Here is a 14,141-nt window from a genome sequence, read left to right as displayed (position 1 = left end):
GGCTAACCTTTCTCAGGCTTTCACTCCACAACTCTTCTGTCAGATCAGCATGGAAAGACATTGACAAATCAGAATATTAAGAATGGCAAAGAGACTCCAGGCAAAACAAAACAGGTGTTTTTCATTGCTTTCTTCTATAGAAGTAACACAACATGGGCATTTGAAGATGCAGATGTTTCTCTTTACCTCACAGAATGTACCACGTATTTATTTCTCTTTTATCTAGGAATTTTTTTTGCTCTGAGCTATGAAGTTCATGGAATTTTCATGTACATGTAAGGTTGTACCTGCTGTTATGGTGAAAATTATAACATGAGGCTTCTGTTTTTATTAGGCTGGAGAGATTGTGGCAGGAAGAATTGGAAGAAAGTGGGCCTGATGATGCTTCTCTCCGGAGGGTTGTGTGGATTTTCTGCCGCACCAGGCTCATCATTTCCATTGTGTGTCTGATGATCACGCAGCTTGCGGGTTTCAGTGGACCAGTAAGTAATATCCATCCTTTTTCTAAATAACCCCAGAGGGCTTCATCTCATGGCTAACTGTAAAATCTTAAGGTCTCATTGCTGGATCACTTATGTTTTGACAAGTTAGAAATTTTGAGGCAAAATTCCAGAATGATTCAATAATCCGAGATAGGTTTCCTACAGCTGATGGATCAGTTGCTGAATACGGAAGCAATTTCTTGGAGTGGGTGGGGAAGTTTAGGTGTCTTGGAGGAAATGTGCACATGTTTTTTCTCTTTGATTTTGAGTATAGTTTAAAGTTTTTCCTTAACTGGTATGTGGTCTTTTTGCATAAAATTCTTATGTACAGGTTTTTTTTGGTTTTTTTTTTTTTTTTTTTTTTCATTCTCTAAGTTTATCTTGGAATAAAATCTGATGTGATAAAACGCTAATCTTAGATTACTGGAATCAATAGCACAGTCTTCAAGAAGTGGAATGAAACAATTTTATTAGAGCACTAATTAAAAACTAACATGAGCAGGTCTCAAAGAGTCTGTAGGTATAGTCTTTACAGACCCTTCAGAGAGTGGTCAGACAGTTTTCATGTAGGAGTGTTAGAGTATTGCCTCTAGGAACTGCTGCTATGGGTCGTTATGAAGATAACATATGGGACTTGACATTCACACCATTTTTGTCACCTGTTTGTTGCACATGCTGTGCAGATTTACAGTTGAAATTTTGACTAAATTTATTTTCTACACATTTCCCTTGAGGAGTAGGAGCAGTATTACTGCTAGTAGTACATGTTTCAGTGTGCTGGTAAGCTGAAGGTTCATTTCTTGGGTAAGTACACTTGGGTGCACTGTTAGGTGAAATGTCTTTTTAAAATGTTTTCCTGCTTTTAATGTCTTTTCAAAATTATGTTCTGCTTTTTAAGTATTTTTAAAATTTTCCTTGTTTCATGTAATATGAATAGCAATAAATGTTTGTGGTATTGTTTTCTTGGTAATAATTTATAGTAGGTTGTGTTATAAAGTATATGAACATACTTTGGTAATTAACAGTAAATCCTGATTAAGGTTTTAACAGTACTAGCTTTCCCCAAGAAGAGCTTCTGTCATTGTTTCACTACAGGGCTTTAGTAGCCACTTTTATCTTTAGCAAGAACTTGCAGCAGGGTTGCCCCTAATTTCTCTAGTGTAACTTTCTCAATTTGTCCAAATCAAACTGCTGAATGAGAGAGAGTGGGGAAGGAGAAAAACAAACCAACTTGACCAGGTCAGAGGCTACTGCTGCAACTGATGCTTGATTTGGGAAATTTAAAATTATCTGTAGGCATTTGCTCATTACAGTCAACCTTATTCATTTCTCTGAATAAGGATCAATTCCCTTTTGATTCCATCATTTGGCATGAAAAATAAGTCTTTACCATCCCTCCTCCCTGGTTTTACAAGTAACAGGCCTCACAGATATGCCTGTGCTGTCTCCTCGGAAGTGTCGGTGCTTTCTTGTATTGTTACACCCTTTCAGTCACTGAAGGTGAAAAGGGGAGGTCAGGAAAAGCACTTGACTTGAACTCATGTATTGGTGAAAATTTAAAGAATGGAGTTAAACACTACATTAAACATGAAAAATTTTACTTCAATGCCTATGACCTTGAAATGCCAGCCAGAAGCTGTGGCTTTGCTAATAAGCATTATGATGGTTATCACTGGAAGGAGTTGTTGCAGACTTCCTGTGAGGAATTTTTTATCAGATAGATCCTTCAAGGGTCTTCTTTTTAATTTTGATAAGTTTTGCATCTGGCATGGAATTCAGACCTGTAACTTGGTGAGAGAGCTGCATGTGTCAGACTGCCTTGTAATAACCATCAGAATGTACTAGTATAGGTGATATCCTATTTGACTCCAGTGAATAGTTGCTGCCATTTGATCAACCAAAATTTCCAAGTTTGGGTTGAGAAGCAATGAAGTTTTTTTGATTACTAAACACAATCAGTTTAACTCCGGGTCTGAACAGTGTAGTTGTCTGCAACTGTTCAGAGCTATTCTTCCTCTCTGGGAGATGGGGAAACTTGCTAATTTTAGTGGAGTACAGCTTGACAGTTTGGTCAGTTGTTGGAGGGGGAGTGGTAAGCTATTGGAGGTAAGTTTCCCAATTTCCCAGTTGGCTCCAGTTGCAGCCTGCCTGGTGCTGTCGCACGCTGGCTGCAGCAGGGTCGCCGGCACTGCAGTGGGACCAGTGACAGAAGCTGTTCTTTAGAATTTTCAGGATGGCTGTTTTCTGCGTCAGAATGAGACAGTCCTGCTGGGCAGAGCCAACGCCAAGAGCAAAGGTAAGGTAATGTTTATTCAATGGGAATGCTTAAGACAGCCAAGCAACTAGAACCAGCTACTACAGTAATAGTCACAGGAGTTCCTTTTTCCCTTGTTAGCTTGAATTCTAGTTTCTTTACTGTAAGTTTCTTGTGTTGTAAGTAACTTCCATGCTGGATTCTTATAATTAAACTAGTTCGAATTCAGATAGTATGTGTTCAGATGTAAATGCTAATTCTGTGTGACTTTTTCCCCCTCCCTTTTCAAAATTCTTTAATCGCTGTTTCCTCTTTTCTTTCTCCTGGAAAAAAAATGGGGGTATTACGTAAGCTGATCTCTATTTCGCCACTGGGGATGCTGAATCTATAAAATAGTGCTGAAAAATCGCACTAAAAAGTTTTGGGAGGAATGAGACCCCAGGAAACATCTGCTATCTTTATACACCCTCTCTTGGAGACTTTCAGCAATGCTGTGTGAGAAAATGCTTGCAGTCTGCGACCATTCTGAGTTACAGCTCATGAGGAAAAAGGGGGATTTTTACCCCAGTTGCTCAGTGACTCAGTTGCATATGTTGGAGTGAATACTGGAAAAAGAAGTCAGTTATCTCCTTAACTGCAAAACAACTGTATGCAGTTGTGGTCCAAACAGTCGATGTAAAAGTAAATCCAAGTAAGGAGAAAGCTGGAATGCAATAGATCTGTGAATGTGAGCTCTTCACATTTGTTCAGGAATTGGTATGTAAATTTTCTCAATGGCCATTCTAGAACCTGATGGACATCTGGCTTTAATTCACACCTGTGAAAAAGAGAGCAAAATTATTTACAGCATGTTTCCTTGGTTCTGATGTGCAGAATTATTTTCCTCAGAACACATGAATTTGATCTCCATTTTTTCCTGTTGTCTGGTGCTGGGCTATAGCTATCAATACCTTTGAAGTAGTGGAGTTTTGTTTTTTCTTCTTTCTTCAAGCTATACAGAACTCTTTATTTGCAAAACTTTGTTTAGCCAAGAGGACTTCAACGGACTATGTTGTGAAAGGCTTCTCAAATATTTCCTTTGGTCTCAGCTTTTTTTTTTTTTTTGTTGTTGCTGTTTATTATGGGCAAAGGTAATTCTCTGCTCTGTACTAGCACATCAAAGACACCAGTATCTTGAAGCATCATTTGTTGAAAAGCTCTTTAGAAAATATTTTGCTGTCTGTGAAGCCTTACTGTAGTATACTTTTTACACCATATTTCAGAATTTGTGCAGCCTCGGAAGCCTCCTCAGTTGGCACCTCCAAGTTTGACCTCTTTTGGACTTCATGAATAAATACTGTTCTGTTTTTGTATCTTTATAATTTTGTGTGTAGTTCCAAACCTAGCTTGGTTGTAGGCTAAGACTGACTGTTAGATATTAGCCTTTCATAATTATCCTGTATGTGCAGATTGTATGTTTATGCAATGCTCCACCTGTTGTACAGTGTTTTTGAGATGTTACCATTTAAGATGACATTTGATTTTTAAATAAAAGCCTGTTGTTTTGCAGTCAATAATACTTAATATTGCTGGTGATTGTGAGTTGTATGATGTTACATTGTGCCGTTGGACCACCACTGGAGGTGGGAATTGGTGGTTCTGGGGGCTGTTCTCTTTCTGCAGGTGATATTTGAAATTTGATTCCTGAGGTAAAGAGTTCATGTTTTTGGGGGGAGAGGGTATGGGGAGGGATTGAATGGTTAATTTTTTGTCTTTTTTTTCCCCCCTTGTTCCCAATGATTGATATGTGGTATTGCGTACCTTGTGCTTTATGCTTGTTTTTTTTCTTTACCATTAAACTGCTGATGTTTATTTCCAGGAATGTTTTGCAAATGTCCTTCTCACTCTTCCCCTCTACAACTGTAGGTACATTGTTCCTTTTTATCAAATAAGCACGTTTGAAGCAAACCAAAGATAAAATAAAAAAGGTCTTAATGTCACGTAAAGGAATGTTTCTTAATGTGTGCAGATGTTTAAGTAGTGATTATATTTTAAAACTCTACTGTATGATATTGCATTGCTTTCAGCTAACTGGCAGATTTATGTTAAGTTAGAAGACACGGAGGATTAGAAGCGTGCTGCGAGGAGTATGGTTCCAAATTAAACTCTTTAATTACTAAATTTGACTCAGTGCTTGGCTCTCAGCAGGGCTTTGTGTTACAGTACTCCCTGTATTGACACTTTTTACTTCTAGAAAGAAGATGCTTTCTATTTCAAACGGCTCTTTTAAAAGCAAAGTAGCCTACTTATTTCTAACTTAACATAAAGTTGTTACGTGGTCTCCTGGGACGATGGGGTGTTCATGCCAGCTTGCATTTCTTCCTGTAGGCGTTCGTTGTGAAACATCTTTTGGAGTACACGCAGCAGAGTGAGTCCAACCTGCAGTACAGCTTGTTTTTAGTTTTTGGCATCTTTATGACGGAAGTAGTGAGATCGTGGTCCCTTGCGCTAACCTGGGCTCTGAATTACCGCACGGGGGTCAGACTGCGTGGAGCTATCTTGACAATGGCATTTAAGAAAATCCTTAAGCTGAAGAACATCAAGGAGAAGTCTCTTGGAGAGGTAAGTTGCAGCATAATTTCAGAAATCACTGTGTGAACAGGGATGCATAATATATTCCACTGAGAATGAGCTGTGCATTAAATCTAAATAATATCTCTTGTGTATTTTTCAGCTCATAAATGTATGTTCCAATGATGGTCAAAGGATGTTTGAAGCTGCAGCAGTTGGCAGTTTGTTGGCTGGGGGCCCTATTGTGGCCATCTTAGGAATGGTTTATAATGTCATTGTTCTGGGTCCAACAGGCTTTTTGGGCTCTGCTGTCTTCATCCTTTTCTACCCAGCAATGGTGAGTTGGAAAGGATTAAAACTTGCTCAGTTTTATTAGGTCAAACATATTTACAGTTCTGACTCTAGTCAGGTGTTGAAGTGTGCCAGGTTTAGCCCACTGATAGTACTGCATCTTATTAAAGGTGTTTCTAAAATGGTCCACGAAGCAGAAATTTGGAACAGGAAGCTCAAAACTATAAGGAAAATTAGAGAGTGGACATAGGAAAGCTGATAAATTTGACTGAAATATGCATGGCTAAATTTAACTGCAGAATACTCAGGTGCTTGTGGGTGAGGTTGGACAGACACAAGCCCTCCAGTTCATGTACAGGAGCTCAATATTGCATGAGCCCATTGCTTTTGATTTCAATGAAGGGTATTCAAAAGCTTCACATCTGGAAGAGGACATTCTTGATTAGTCACTTCTGCCTCTACTGTTGAGCTGTGAAACAGTCTAGTTCAAGCCTCTAAAATGTCCTATAAGATTGCTGAAGGTTTCTTGCTGTATTGATAATACAAATTCTAAAAAGTGTGAAAGCTGAATACTGTGAAGTCCAATTTATCTGGCCAGCAGTAAGGATTAAAATATTGGGATTTATATTTTATAGGAGTGGAATAAGGAGTGGTGTTTGATCATCTTTTCTAGTTCTTTTCAGTAGTCTTTCTATATTGATGTGGACTCCAAAAGAGATAGGAGGAGTATGAAGAAGGGCAAAGAGCTGAAGACTTCCTAAAGTATTGTGTTGATTCTGAATTTTAAACCAGGAGTGGGATGAATGTAAGAGTAGGAGATACTTAGAAAAATGTGAACAACTATTTATTTTTAGGTTGGTTTAGTAAAAGTTTTAAAACTGTCTTACCACTTTCGTAGCACTGGATTATGGTAGAAATTGATCTGGGTATGCAGAGTCCAGCTTACTCTTCTGCTTTATGGGACCAGGTTAAGAGGCTGGCTAAAATGGGTTCTACTGCTCATTTGCAGTAGATGGTCAAGTTGATGTGTCTTTGGGTTGATGGTTCAGAAACTTTTATAAACATGGTACTACTATTAAGTGTTTGCAAAAGCACACACCATGATTTTCACATATTTATTTTTTTGTTGAAACTTACTGCTGGCTAGTGCTCAGTATGGATGTGGTGAGAGGATGCAAATGGTGTTTCCAGCTTTCCTTTTATATTAGAACAGCAGTCACCTTTCCCTGTCACTGAATCCCTTTTTCAGATTTCGAATTGGCTTTCTCTGGTAATGTGGAGGAGTTGAATGTACTTGCTCTTTCTGAGCTGCCATTAATGTTGCACGATGTTACTTTTTGTTTCAGATGTTTGTATCTCGCCTCACAGCTTATTTCAGAAGAAAATGTGTATCAACAACAGACGAGCGTGTACAGAAGATGAATGAAGTTCTTAATTACATTAAGTTCATTAAAATGTATGCCTGGGTCAAACCATTTTCTCAGAATGTTCAAAGTGAGTTCACACAATCTTTAAATGTTTCCTTTTGTGCAGATGCCCAATTGCTCAGTAGCCTGGTGCCTCCTTAGCTTCATACCATAGATGTTGATGTACATACAGTGTAAAAACGTTTCCATTCTTCAGGTTTCCTGTTTGTTATGCATGGTAGTTTGGACAAACCTGTCATGATGTTTGTATCTTGATGCTAATCTTGAATTTTGAAGTTTTGTTCCATTTTTTATCATATATTAAATGTACTGGCTGCTCCATTTTTAACTAAAGTAGAAAGATCTCTAAGTTTTACAGACCATTAGAGATTACTACTCTGTAACTGGTTTTTATAAGATATGAGATGATAAATCTTGAAGCGTACTGTTAGGCCTCTCTTACTCAGTGTTTACAGTGCTATGGCAGTGTCTGTTGTGTATGTATTCCCCAAGTCAAACTTCAGTGTGGTGCCTCTATTTGTATTTCTAGAAATTCGTGAGGAAGAACGCAAAATCTTAGAGCGTGCAGGCTACTTCCAGAGCATTACTGTGGGTGTGGCTCCCATAGTTGTGGTCATAGCCAGTGTGGTGACCTTTTCTGTCCATATGATCCTTGGCTACGATCTTACAGCGGCTCAGGTAACTTACTGCAGCGTTGCAAAGATTTTTTACAATTTCGCTACAGTAGCTTTGCTGCTAAGCCCCTTTCCCATCATCAAATTCATTGCTTTGTGGCTGTGCCTGTGGCCACGCTGTAGCCTGCTTCACAAAAGTGAACATCAGATGTGTGTGACAGCAGCAGATGTGGTCTTATATTTTGTATAAAACATTAGGGCATTGGGATTATTGGATGTTTTTATTTTACAGTTGGCTTGGATGTAAACAACACAATTATATTAGAACAGGATTTGAACTTCACAACTAAGGCTAATTTGTTAGCTGCTGCTTTTGGTAAACCCACAGAAGACTCGACTGTATTAGTCTTACAAATCACTGGAGAAAGAGTTGGGTAGATCTGCTATTTTCTGCTGTTAGTGATTATGTTGAATATTTAAATGGTTATTCTTAGACTGTGGCCTTTTCTGCGGTGCTGAATTAATTGCTGTGCCATTTCAACTTTTAGAAGGCTGGAGTCGTTAGTATATTGTATCCAAATGTGATTTTCTCTTCTCGTTTTTAGGCTTTCACAGTGGTCACTGTCTTTAATTCAATGACTTTTGCTCTAAAAGTAACACCTTTCTCAGTGAAATCTCTATCTGAGGCATCTGTTTCTGTTGACAGATTTAAGGTAAGCAGTCATTTGGCCTTTCAGTTTAACTGTAAGTGTGGAGTGTTGTATGGCAATAGTAGATGCTAAGGGAACACTTGGGAAGGTAATTTTCTTTTAATGGCTGTGGCATTTTTTTTGTTTACATGTAGCTCTCCAGATTATTGGATTCTGCAAAAGAGATACAAATCTAGCAAAGTAATGTTAGAAGTTTAAGTTGATACTACTGTGGGAAGCAAAATATTCTTGTTTAATGACTTTAGGATTTTTGTCAGCCGCTATAAGAGGGAGAATAAGGGACCTGATGGCTCGTAGTTTTTATACTCCCTTTTACGACCATCTGCATGAAAAGACAGTGCAATATGTCTGCAGTGAAATTTGGTGGTTTTATGTTGGTAGCTTTGTACAAACCAGTAGAGTTATCTGTAGTCATGAAAAACAGAGGTTTTGTATTTGCAGACCAGATTAAGTGACTCAAGCTCCACTATATGAATAAAATGCTGTTGTGATCTGACTAAACAGAATCTGTGGCAAAAAATTAAAACCCCTATAGCAAACAATCCTGTCTCAGCCTTCAGTCCCTGTGAAGTGAATACACTGTGTATAATACAGTGTCAACTCAGAGGGCAAGCCTGTATTTTGTATTCTCTTTTGAAGACATCGGTGCATTGCACATTGGAGATGTTTCCTAATAGGATTTCACAGACAGATACATGGATTCTGTGTAATTGATTAATGAAACAAAACTGGGTTTGAGAAAAATGGGATCTGCAGAATCATTTTGAGTGTTTTCATCTTCTGATTCAGCCTACACCAGGCTTTCTTAAATCCAACTGAACTGAAGAGAGTTTTTGGGCAAGGAGAAGAAGGGAAACAGTAGGATCACTTCACTTTGACTGTAAACACTGTAATCTGTGCAGGGAGTGTGTAACACAAGATGGGGATACTCTAGTAGCACAGTATACATATAACATACTTTTGGCACAATAAAGGAGTATGAGCTTTCTTATGAATGTGATTCAGGCCTAGCAATTGCATGAACAAATAGCACTGAGAATTGAGTAGTCTTAAATTTCAAAAAGCTTCTTAGTTCAAAACGTGAATTATGTAAGTGAAATATTTTATCTTGTTAATTAAACTATGTGAAAAATCTCTGCCTAATGTGTTGATTGTAAGTACTGATAGATGTGGTGGAAAACATGATACAGTGGACTTAATGACTTACCTGTGATTGTCATGCAGCCCAAGATAGGTTGGTTAAATTTGTTCAAGATTAGTTTTTCTGGCAGAAAAGCTGAAGGGTAAAGGCTGAAGTCATTCCATCTCCTTCCATAATGAGTTGGTGTGGAGGACAAGTTACTCACTTTTCTTCATGGTGACCTCTCCTTTTCAGCCCATGTATTCTATTCATGTGGTTTTAATCTGGAAATTAAAGAGCTACAGTTGCAAACAGCATTAACAGAATAAGCCCCTCTCATTGCATCCAAGAATATTGTAGTTCTGTAGAAGTCTTAGTGTATCTAAGTGCTTCCACCACATCTAGGAATGCCCTGGCCACTTAGCAGGCCTGGAGTTAGTTTACACTAATGAGCTACCTTTTGCTCTTCAGCTTCCTCCTACTATATAGCCTGATGTGTTTTGCTGCGTGAGTGTGCCATAGGCTTGTCTCCCAGTCTTGATCAGGTGTCTCATCTTTACACCTCTCTCACAACTCCTATCAGAGTTTGTTTCTAATGGAAGAGGTTCATATGATAAAGAAAAAACCAGCCAATCCTCACACCGCGATAGAGGTGAAAAATGCTACTTTGGCTTGGGAATTCTCCCATGCCAGCGTCCAGAGCTCACCAAAGTTGACCCCCAAAGTGAAAAAAGACAAGAAAGTCACCAAGGGCAAGAAAGAGAAAATGAAGCTGCAAAATGAGGGACAGCAAGCTGTGCTGGCAGAGCAGAAGGGCCATCTTCTAGTGGACAGTGATGACCATCCTAGCCCAGAAGAGGAGAACAAAATCATCCACCTGGTTAACCTTCGGCTTCAGAGGACTCTCTACAACATTGACTTAGAGATAGAAAAGGTAAGAGAAGAAAGAAGGAGGAAATCTGAGCTTTTAGAAGGCCTCATTTTTACCTGTCCCTTGGAATAGTGTTGTGTATTTTAGCATGAAATTGCACATACTAGTTTTGTGCACTGCTGTAATATCCATGGCAACAGCAGTATCTAGGATGCAGTGTCTGATCTTGATATAAACAGCTGTGCCATTTTGGCAGGCTGGGTCTTTGCAAGCAGCCTAGGAAACAAATGCAGGTTGTTAAGTGTGAAAGCTCTACTGGTGGTTTTGTTGTTTTTAGTTCTCAGCACAGTATATGAACCGCTGAGCCTAAAGAATCAGCAAGACAACAGATATCAGTGGGGTATTGGTGAATGGTGTATTCCTGCAGCCATTTCATCATTTTGCAGGGTTTCACCTGCATTCTGGGTGAACATTTTAGCTGATTAAGTGTTAGTGAAGCGTAACAGTGCTTTTCATTGAAGAATGGGCCATTTTCTTTCTTGAATTTTTGTACAATAGAAGGACACATTTTTCAGTAATTTAGAAGCAGTTGGAGTCCTCATTGTAAGATCAGTAAAAGCATATTTAATGTCAAAGCAAAAGCTTTAAACTTAAAACATGGACTTAATACAAAACAAAAGTTTTGCCATCTGGCAGTTGAATGTGTTAATAATGGGATCCATGCATTTATCCAGGATATTTATGGTTAAATTGTCTCCTGTAGTCATATGAGAGAGGGACATTTTAAACTATTTAGAACTATAAATATGTCTTATCTTTTAAACACAGTTTAAATAATAGCCTTGAAAAAGGAGTACACAGTTACTTGAAAATGTGAAGGCCGGTTTATTATCAGAAAGCTGTATATCAGAGGAGGTTAGTGTGTTCCACAAGTGGCTATATACCTTTTTTATATAAGGAAATACTCTAGTTTTGAAGAATTTATTGTTTAATGTATTAATGTACCTATTTTATTGCAGGGAAATTATTTGAAATTACTGGAATCTATCCTTTTCATGATACCTCTTCCTTAGCAAAGTGCACCTTCTAGGCAAGGAGTTTTACTGGACCCATATATCCTAAATTCTGCTTTCTTTCAGTCTTGCTCTCTCTTATCACTCAAAGTGTCTTGCTGCAGTGTGTTCAGGCAGGCCTTGGTGCTTTTGGCTCTGAGTATCACGCCCAGTCAAAAGGAAGCTGATCTTAAAATGCGTTCATTTTTACCTCTAGGGTTGATTCAGTTTTAGTATCATCTTTATTATTTGACAGTCAAAATACTGTCTTGCTTCTTTGTCTGTTTTCTCCCTTCTCAGCTGTGATTAATGTCCACCTCTTCTCTTGGAGGTACTAAAGGTGGACAAATTCTGAAAGGGATGGATAATGTAAGAAATTAGTACCATAACTTATCTTTTCTTTTCTAGGGAAAACTTGTTGGCATTTGTGGCAGCGTGGGGAGTGGAAAAACTTCACTTATCTCAGCAATTTTAGGGCAGGTGAGAAATTATTTTGCCCACTTCTCTTTCATAGAATCGTAGAACTTTTTGGGTTGGAACCTTAAATATCATCTAGTTCCTATCTCCTATTTAACTTGTGTTCTACAGAAGAAATTCTGTTCTAAAAATGGAACAACATAATTTTACAGATTATCTTTAATTTCAGATGACCCTGTTGGAGGGTAGTATTGCAGTAAGTGGAACGTTTGCATATGTGGCCCAACAGGCCTGGATTCTTAATGCTACACTTCGGGACAACATTCTTTTTGGCAAAGAATATGATGAAGAAAGGTTTGTCAGAACTTTTTGCTGATTTTTGTGAAAGCTTAGTAATTCTTGGCCCAACGGTGGGAAAATTTTAATGCAGAGTACATTGCAGTTAAAGCCTATGTATCCTTTCAAAGTCTGTCTTTAAGACTCCTGTAAGTTGCATTTTAAAAGCCTGCTCCTTCTGTTCCTTTTCCCCATGGTCACTGTGGTTGGTGTCTCTCAGTACCTCATGCTGAGTACTGTCTGACTTGGGTTTAGCAGCTGCTGTGGAGCAGCACTGAGTTTGCTCTTGCTGTCCTGGCTTTGCCCGCTTTAAACATGGCAGCTGCTGTTTGCAATGTTCTGGCACCTTCTACAGCCCCCCCTGTGGGGGCCTTTCCTGTGGCCACACCATCTATGTCTGGGGGGATGTTGTCTTCTTACCTTAATGGTGCTTCAGAAGCAGGTGATTAAACTTCAGCTTCCTCTTGGGAATCCAAGGCAGGTATTTTGTTTTAGGCTGTTGGTATGTCTGCTGTTAGGGTGGGAAGTGAGATAATGCTGTACTAGCTAGATACTTGGGAGGGGAAATGTTCTTAAATGTTTAACTGATTGTTCTTTAGATACAATACGGTGTTGAACGGTTGCTGTCTAAGGCCTGACCTAGCCATCCTTCCAAATGGAGACCTGACAGAGGTATACATTTTGCTTACAGAAAACTAATGAGTAGGTGGAGAAGAGAGCTGTGGTTTGGTAGACTAGACTGGGGTGAGGGGAACATCAGTCTGGTGTGCATTTAAGCCAGACTGTTGAATGCCCCATCTTGAGCTGAGCTTTATTAGTGCAGGCCCTGGGCTATTGAGAGTTGTGCCATGCTTTTTTGATGCTGATATTGACAGTTGGGGAAGTTTTTTTATTGTGTTCTAAGTTTAGCAGCCTTAATAGGACCTATTTGAACTTGTTTTAAAACAGCTAAGAAAAAAGCATGGCTATGCTGGTACAAAAGTAAAATGAGCAAAAACGCACTGCCATGTTTCATCCATGAGTTCCTCAGACCTTGAGTTTGGATGTATAACGTGTTTCACAAAGAAGTAGTCATCTAAACTAGAATGAATATATTCATGTATTAAAACAGTATATAATATGGAAGTTTATATATATATATATATATATTTTATAAAAAATACTCCCTGCTTCATTCTGGTCATCTCTTGAGCTTTGAGTGTGTTGAATATTACAGAAATAAAATAAGGGATGTGTATCTGTACAGATTGGTGAACGAGGAGCTAACCTGAGTGGAGGACAGCGTCAGAGGATCAGTCTGGCTCGAGCCCTGTACAGTGACAGGAGCATTTACATTCTTGATGATCCCCTTAGTGCCTTAGATGCCCATGTTGGAAATCACATTTTTAACAGTGCAATAAGGAAGCACTTGAAGTCAAAGACAGTCCTTTTCATCACTCATCAACTTCAGGTACTACATTTCTCGTACTTTTTCCTGGACTTTCTTGAAATGCTGTGTAGTCAGTTGCCTTCATACTGGACATCTCTGTGCTCTGAGCTCTTAGAGCACAATGCTGTCTGTCTGTAGGATACATGATTTACATTTACAACTGAGATTTGCAGATCTGCACCAAGCACAGTCTTAATTCTTTATTTTATATCATTGCTTCTTGGTGTCTGACTGGAACTGGTAACATTTGGCTAAATCAAAAAATAAATACTTTTTTCAAAAACTATTGCTAACTTGCTGTAAAGGTAGTTCACATCAGGTAACACTTAAATTTGGTAAGAGTAAATCAGAATTAATGTATTGAGGTTTTTTGACATCTTCTGTGCATAGAAATATTACTAAATATCAGTATTTGCAGGGTTTGAGAATCTTGGATTGTGTCTTTCATAACAGATTGGTTTAGATAAAGCATAAATTTTTGTGTGGAGTGTGAGTAATGGTGCTCTAGTCAATGCAAGACCTTTAAAAATGTCTTATGTGGGAGGAGGTGTCTTGTGTGCAAATGTTTGTATATTACTGAAAGGTTTT

At 38.6% G+C, this 14,141-nt stretch overlaps 1 protein-coding gene across 8 annotated transcripts in view; it reads left to right on the top strand.

The window, feature by feature from the left end:
• Positions 1 to 14,141, top strand: part of ABCC5 (ATP binding cassette subfamily C member 5) — a 49,000-nt gene that overhangs the window by 15,164 nt on the left and 19,695 nt on the right. Inside the window, exons 1-12 of one of the 8 annotated variants that reach the window (XM_071752459.1) lie at positions 354 to 482; positions 4,595 to 4,637; positions 5,104 to 5,337; positions 5,450 to 5,623; positions 6,924 to 7,071; positions 7,534 to 7,682; positions 8,224 to 8,331; positions 10,032 to 10,382; positions 11,780 to 11,851; positions 12,018 to 12,142; positions 12,724 to 12,796; positions 13,371 to 13,574. In XM_071752459.1, coding sequence (XP_071608560.1) covers positions 4,608 to 4,637; positions 5,104 to 5,337; positions 5,450 to 5,623; positions 6,924 to 7,071; positions 7,534 to 7,682; positions 8,224 to 8,331; positions 10,032 to 10,382; positions 11,780 to 11,851; positions 12,018 to 12,142; positions 12,724 to 12,796; positions 13,371 to 13,574 — 1,668 coding nt within the window. In that variant the 5' untranslated portion in view covers positions 354 to 482; positions 4,595 to 4,607. The other 7 variants (XM_071752456.1, XM_071752457.1, XM_071752460.1 and 4 more) reach the window with 7 other exon arrangements.

Source organism: Heliangelus exortis, chromosome 9 (assembly GCF_036169615.1).
Source record: "Heliangelus exortis chromosome 9, bHelExo1.hap1, whole genome shotgun sequence".
NCBI classification, from domain to species: domain Eukaryota; kingdom Metazoa; phylum Chordata; class Aves; order Apodiformes; family Trochilidae; genus Heliangelus; species Heliangelus exortis.
The sequence above is the reverse complement of the archived record's forward strand: the minus strand, read 5'-3'. Positions and strand labels throughout refer to the sequence as shown.